Source organism: Quercus robur, chromosome 10 (assembly GCF_932294415.1).
Source record: "Quercus robur chromosome 10, dhQueRobu3.1, whole genome shotgun sequence".
NCBI classification, from domain to species: Eukaryota; Viridiplantae; Streptophyta; class Magnoliopsida; order Fagales; family Fagaceae; genus Quercus; species Quercus robur.
Window position 1 is genome coordinate 31,693,459 of NC_065543.1, and position 7,208 is coordinate 31,700,666.

Here is a 7,208-nt window from a genome sequence, read left to right on the forward strand (position 1 = left end):
TATCAACATTTCACCACTACTCATTCTCAACCATGTTAGTGGATTGTTAATTTTTGTACACGTGTCTCTCAAATATTTGATTTTGTTATGGCTGACATGGTATCATTTTCATACCTAATACCTTCTTACAGGGTTAGCTAAGTGTAGTTATAATCTATATAATTGATAGTTGATTTGAGTTGGTTTTGCCAATTGATGTAGTCATAGAGTTGGCCTAACTGCATTAAACTTTGTGTGTTGTGTGGATACTTTTAATTTATTATTTCAATGAATTTCCTTCGGCTGATTACAAATTCCAACACTTTACTAAAACCTATTGTTATTGGGAGCAACATTTGGAATTCCAATAAGGGTTATGTTAATGGATGCCCTTAGGACAATTATTATAAATCATAATAGGAAAATTTTGACACTACTTTGATGAGAAATATAAAAAGCTGTCAATAACATTTATTGTTTTATTATTCTCTTAATAAAATGTTTCTAAAAATAGCTCCCAAACCAATGCCCTTAGGGGAAATTATTGAATATTTCGGAATACCATAAATGCGTACTCCCCATCTCACATGAATTGTGGATTCCACCATAAATTTAATTAGTGAGACCAACAGTTATATGAAGGGGGTACGTATTTATAGTACTAGTACTCAATAATTACCCTGCCCTTAGGCATTGGTTAACATTTCCCTTCCAATAATATAACAATTTTATGCTTCTTTCTCTTTTTAATGGGCTTGTAGATCCTTGTGTACACATAAGTCTCAATCTCACCACTTAACATTGTCATCAAACCACGACTATCATTGCAATTAATTATGCCAAATTTATGAGGTTGCTGATATAATGAAAGAGTAAATTTATAGAAAGAAAAAAGAAAAAAAAAAAAAAAAAAAGAGTTTGAATAATTTTAAACTTTGAACTGTTCTCGCTTCTTCCATCTTATTGACAGCCAAATAGGGGAAGCTTTCATGGTTTGGCAACTGCTAGGGAACGCCTGTAGCTTATGCCAAAATTGAAATAGTTGACAAGCTTCTCTTGTGGTGGAATACATTCTTTGATGACTGGATTTGCTATGAAGTTTTGAGACCATTCATGGAGTGATGGAAACCTCTCAGCATCAAGTAACTTGATACTGCCGACTTCTTCCATAGCATTGAGCCAACGAGGAATCCAACCTACTACTAGATCCAAAAAGCCTATCACTTCACCACCAAAATACTTCTTTCCTTCAATCTGCATCTCAAGAATTGCCAATAATTCTTGTGCAGACTGTATAGCCTTTTGCTTTTCTTCTCCTTCTTCTAGCCAAGCTGCTTCATATACTCCAAAAATACACTAAAATTCATGAAAAATGAAAGAGAATGATCAAGAGTTTGTCAGTTAACACATTGCCAGGACAAAATTAGGCTTCTGCCCACAAAAATTGCCAACTTCTCTTTGCATATTTGATAAGGTTTACGATTGCCATGCACTAGAGTGTGTGTCTATGCTCCTGGGAGTAGTGAAGCTAATTATCTCCTGTCGCATGAGAGTCTATTTGGTAGAGAGAATGCTCTATTTTTTGTGAAAAAGTGGGAAGATGAAAAATAAATAAATATTTTTTTGAAAGAATGGATAAAGGACAATTATTTTCTATTCTAGGTGTTTGCTAGGAATGATAAAAGAAATAGAAGAATTAAAAATGTATGTTGGAAAACTCTTAATTTATATTGTACTAGTAACGTAAATTTACACTATAGACATAAAAAATATATACAATGTTGTACATATTTGCAAAAAGTATATAATGTATATTTTTTATATAATGTAAACTTATGAAAATCCACATATGTTTTTTTTTATTTATTTTAAAAGAAAAAAATGTGAAGGAAAAGATATTTTATACTAAATTACCATGCAAAATTGGTTATGAAATTATAAATTAGGGGTAAATTGATCAAATTGCTTGATTTATTAGTCACTATCCAATTTTTTCTCACCATTTTCAATTTAACCTAACCCAGTACATTGACATTCTTAACATACCATAACTTGTTTATATAAAACTTTTTAAAATTTCACCTTTTTAAAACTTTTTTTATAGGTTCAATTGTACTTCTTCACACTTTAAGCAAATAAACAAAATTTTGAAAGTTTTATCATGTATGTTCTGAAAACTATAATAAGAAACAGGTATGCTGCCCATTTGCTAACGACTTTTGGTAGATCACGTACGTGGGTAATTTAATTGGTTGGCTTTCTCAACTATGATTGAGAATTTGAGATGGATTTTGCAAATTTAGAATGAATTGGAGGGATATGAGTTATCAAAAAAAAACATTGATGGTTGTTCTAGATCTAGTCACTCGTGAACTCTGTGAATTGTATTAGGTAAGCCCACTAGAAGTTCATATTGATTTAAGGGTGCTCATTTGTTAATGAATTATATTTTAGAAAAAATTTGATACAACTTTTATGGAAAATAGAAAAAGCTATTAGAATATCAGTTGTCTTTTTTTTCCCTCCTAAAAACTTTTTTAAAATGATTCATTAGCAAATACTCTTAGAACACTTGTTAACAAAATCTTTTATTTAATTGTATGCTTTAAACCTCTAGAGATCAATATTATATTCTCATTCAGAATATGAACTACCATCTTGAACACACTTTAGCACAATAGGGTGGCCAAAAGTAGTAGCACCCTCCCCATTAGAAATGGAATCATTTTGTGTTTGAAATTAGATTTATTGAATTTCATGTTGTATAAAATTTTAAATCAGATCTAGAAAATAAAATCTCAATCATGAAATAAACTTTTTTTTATTATTTTTTATTTTTTATTTTTTATTTTAGATGAAATAGAAAGGATATGTTGTAAACTAGTCCATCAAGCTAAAATATGGTGTAGTCATGTCTCGATAACGAGTCAATCACTATATGATATACAAATGGAAGAGGCATGAAATGGAAAATAAGGTAGTAAGAAGAGTGATTGAGTTATGATCAATTACCTTCTCATCAGAAAATTTTGCCCAAAACCGAGCCATGCTTCTTTCATATGGATCTTCAGGAAGCAAAGGGTTGTTCTTCCATGTCTCATCAATATATTCGAGGATGACATGTGACTCAGCAATGGGTTTGCCATGGTGCAAGAGCACTGGGACTTTCTTATGGACAGGGTTGTATTTAAGCAGCAACGGACTCTTGTTCAGTAAATCTTCTTCTATAAGCTCGTACTCCACTCCTTTAAGCTTTAAAGCCCATTCAATCCTGATGCAGTTTAGGCTTTGAGAAGTACCAATCAGCTTCACTTCTGCCATTCTAATAAACTTGCTAAACGTTAAATCAAAGTCAATGATATGCAATCTATTTCGTGTGTTTATATAGATGGGTTTTGCAGCTTTTGCTGCCGGCCAGAAACATTTGAATGGTACAAAAGTTGTTTTCGTGGAGGCTTCCTTTGATTGTCTTTCTTATTTTTTATAAGATATCTTTGAATTGTTAAAGCTGTTATTCTTGAAAAATAAATGTAGACTTTGACTAGGATATGAATGAAGGACGAAATTGATAGACAGGAAGTAGTAACACGCAAATAGAGATTGATGAAGTATTGGTCGAAAACTCTCCCAAGTAGGAGTCATTTCTCTCGAAACTTCTCGAGCGTTCTCTCTACCCAGATAGTAGACTTTCCTTTCTTTTGGAAAAGCTAGATTCTCTTTTCTAATCTACTGTAGATATTCGTCCTAGGAAGTCAATCGGCCATGGAGGAAGATTTAATTGAAGAACTCAAGCATATGAAGCTAACAAAAGAAGAAGAAACACAGATTGCGATATCAGGGGAAGGCAGAAGGGAGCTGATCGAAGAGTGCGAATTGAGTTTGGTGGGAAGATTACTATCGGACAGGAAGCAAAATCAGAGAGCGTTGAAGAGCACGCTGCGATCGGCATGGAAAACAGGGTCAGATCTGAGAATTGTGGATGTAGGGAATGATACTTACCAGTTCAAATTTTCAAGCGAATATCAGATGAGATGGGTCGAGAATAACGGTCCATGGAATTTTGAGAACAATCTATTGCTTCTCAAAAGGTGGGAAAAGGGGATGACAGCACATAACATCTCCTTCACCCATTCTCCATTTTGGCTACAAATTTGGGGCTTGCCATTCGATATGATGTCGGAGAAAATTGGAAGGGACATTGGCAATAGTATCGGTAATTTTGTGGTTGCGGATTCGAAGTCATGGTCTTCAGATCAAGCAAAATTCATGAGAATTCGTGTGAACATCCCACTGGATAGACCACTAAGGCGGTGCGGAGTTGTGGCTAGCCCAGAAGGGGAGAAATTTCAAGTCTATTTCTGCTATGAGAGACTCCCTGTCTTTTGTTTTCTCTGTGGAGTAATGGGGCATGATGATCGGCATTGTCCGTGCTTGGAAAGGCAATCAGAAGAACTTCCCCAATATGGTGATTGGTTGAGAGCTCAGGGAGTAAGTAAGATAGGTAGTCAAAAGAAGGATCAGGCAAAGACAACGGCGATGGGACAAAATGCACCACCGGAGATAGCAGGAAAGGGAGATCAAGATGCAGAGAGGAGGAGCCTGGAAATGAGCGAGAATCCCGAGAAGCAAAAGATCAGTAAAAACTATGCTAGTATGTCAGATACTGATAGTGACTTGTCAAACTCGTTATTTCAAATTCAAATTCAAAATACCCAAACTAGAGAAGTAGAAGCGGAGAGGGTGGGCCTAGAAAAAGCAAAAGCAGGTAAATTAATGTCTGGGCCAAAGGGAAGTATAGACCAAGAGCGATCAATGAGCAGTAATATTTGGGAACCATTATCGGGCCAGGAGCACACGATGATTGCAAAAACTGAGGAAGTAACCAGCCCAATAAAAGCCCAAAAAGATCCAATTGGAGAACAGAGTGATAATAACGAAATAGAGAAAGCTCAAAGTAGAAAAGGAAGGTGGAAGAAGGTAGCCCGGGGTCAGAAAACAAGCAATGGAATAGTAATGGATTCCAATGATAATACAGTGGGGATAAAGCGTAGTCTCTGGGCAGAGGAAGAAGATGAGGAAGGCAGGCAAAAGAAGGCACGTGCAGGTGAGTTAGTCTCTCTTAATCTAATGGCGGTGTCTGCTAGGCAGCACCGCCGAGAGCCATGAATTCCTTAAGATGGAACTGCCAGGGAATTGGGAATCCCCAGACAGTTTGAGCGTTGCGCAATTTAGTGCAACGATGGAATCCCAAAATTGTTTTTCTTATGGAGACAAAAGCTAGTGTTAGAAGGATGACAAAAGTAAAAGAAAGGATTGGTTTCCCAAATGGTTTAGCTGTCCCTAGTGAGGGTAAAAGTGGTGGAATTGCCCTGTTATGGATCAGAGAAGTGGAGGTAGAAATAAAAAGCTTTTCGAGATCCCATATTGATGCAGTTTTAACAGATCATTCCCTAGACCTTAGATGGAGACTTACTGGGTTTTATAGGAACCCAGATACAAAGTTAAGAAGAGAGTCCTGGAATCTCCTTAGAATGTTGAATTCTCAATACCAGATGCCATGGATGTGTATGGGAGATTATAATGAAATTCTGTTTGCAACTGAGAAATGTGGAGGACTGGAAAGATCCCAAAACCAGATGGAGGGTTTTAGAAGTGTAATTAATGAGTGTGGTTTTCAAGATATGGGATATGTGGGGCCTAAATTCACTTGGTGCAATCGGAGATCTGATGGGGAGAGAATTCGTCTTAGATTGGATAGGGTGTTGGCTACAGCTAATTGGATGGAGCTCTATCATACGTCAAAGGTATTCCATATAGTGGACTCGACCTCGGACCACTATGCTCTCTTACTGACAGACCAACAAGCCTCACCCAACCGTGGAAAGAGACGATTCCATTTCGAGGCAGCCTGGATCAGATATGAGAAATGTAAGGAAATCATTCAGGAAGTGTGGAAGAACCATTCTGGGCTACATTCTTCAAGTGGGCTAGTAGAAGGTTTAAATGATTGTGCATCTGGATTAGTAAGATGAAATTATTCTGATCTAGGCCATATTCCACGGAAAATTCAAGAAAAAAGAAAGAGCCTTCAAGCTATGATACAGGCCGATCTGAATGGGAGCAATGGGGAAGAAATTGACAGGATGCACAAGGAAATAAATGAGCTCCTGGATGTGGAAGAAACAAAGTGGCATCAAAGATCAAGGGTTCAGTGGTATCAAAAAGGGGATAGGAATACCCAATTCTTCCACCACAAAGCATCCCAATGTAAGAAGAAGAATGAAATTAATGGGCTGTGGGACAAAGAAGGAAAATGGTGTGAAGGAACGGGGGAAATTGCTAATGTAGTTACTGATTATTTCAGGGAGTTATTCACAACTTCTTCCCCAACTAGAGATAATGAGGTGGCAGATCTGATACCAAGGAAAATCACTGAAGAGATGAATGAGCACCTTACAAAAGAATTCCACAAGGAGGAAATTGTCCAAGCCATCCACAGTATGCATTCGACAAAAGCCCCAGGACCCGACGGTATGCCTGCTATCTTTTATCAAAAGTATTGGGATATTATTGGTGATGATGTGTTTAAAACAATCCTTAATATCCTTAATTCAAATGCACCAATGGCAGATTTGAATAAAACGAATATAGCCCTCATCCCTAAAATAAAAAACCCAACAAAAATGAGTGACTTTCGACCCATCAGCCTATGCAATGTATCATATAAGATAATATCCAAGATGCTTGCTAATAGGCTTAAACCTATTCTATCCACCATTATTTCAGAAAATCAAAGTGCTTTTGTTCCTGGCAGACTTATAACTGATAATGTTCTTGTAGCTTTTGAAATTATGCATTATTTAAAGAAAAGAAAGGGAGGGAAGGACAGATATATGGTAGTAAAACTCGACATGAGCAAAGTTTATAATCGGGTTGAATGGGGCTTTTTAGAAAAAATAATGAAGAAAATGGGTTTTGATGATAAATGGATTAGCCTAATTATGAAGTGTATTTCTACTGTTTCTTATGCTGTGCTTATCAATGGGGAGGCTCATGGATGTATAACCCCTACAAGGGGTTTGCGTCAAGGAGACCCCATCTCTCCATACTTATTCCTCCTTTGTTCTGAAGGTTTTACAGGATTGATAATGGAGGCAGCCAGGAACAATAAGCTTTCTGGAATTTCAATATGCAGAGGCAGCCCAAGAATAACCCACCTCTTGTTTGCC

At 36.6% G+C, this 7,208-nt stretch overlaps 1 protein-coding gene across 1 annotated transcript; it reads right to left on the bottom strand.

Moving 5' to 3' along the window:
• Nucleotides 1–780: 780 nt before the first annotated feature.
• On the bottom strand, nt 781–3,431 carry LOC126703126 (probable glutathione S-transferase). Its single transcript, XM_050402043.1, has 2 exons — nt 2,992–3,431; nt 781–1,335 (listed from the first exon to the last, which is right to left on the bottom strand). Exons 1-2 carry the CDS (start codon nt 3,298–3,300, stop codon nt 967–969), a joined length of 678 nt encoding a protein of 225 aa, XP_050258000.1. The 5' UTR covers nt 3,301–3,431; the 3' UTR covers nt 781–966.
• Nucleotides 3,432–7,208: the final 3,777 nt, after the last annotated feature.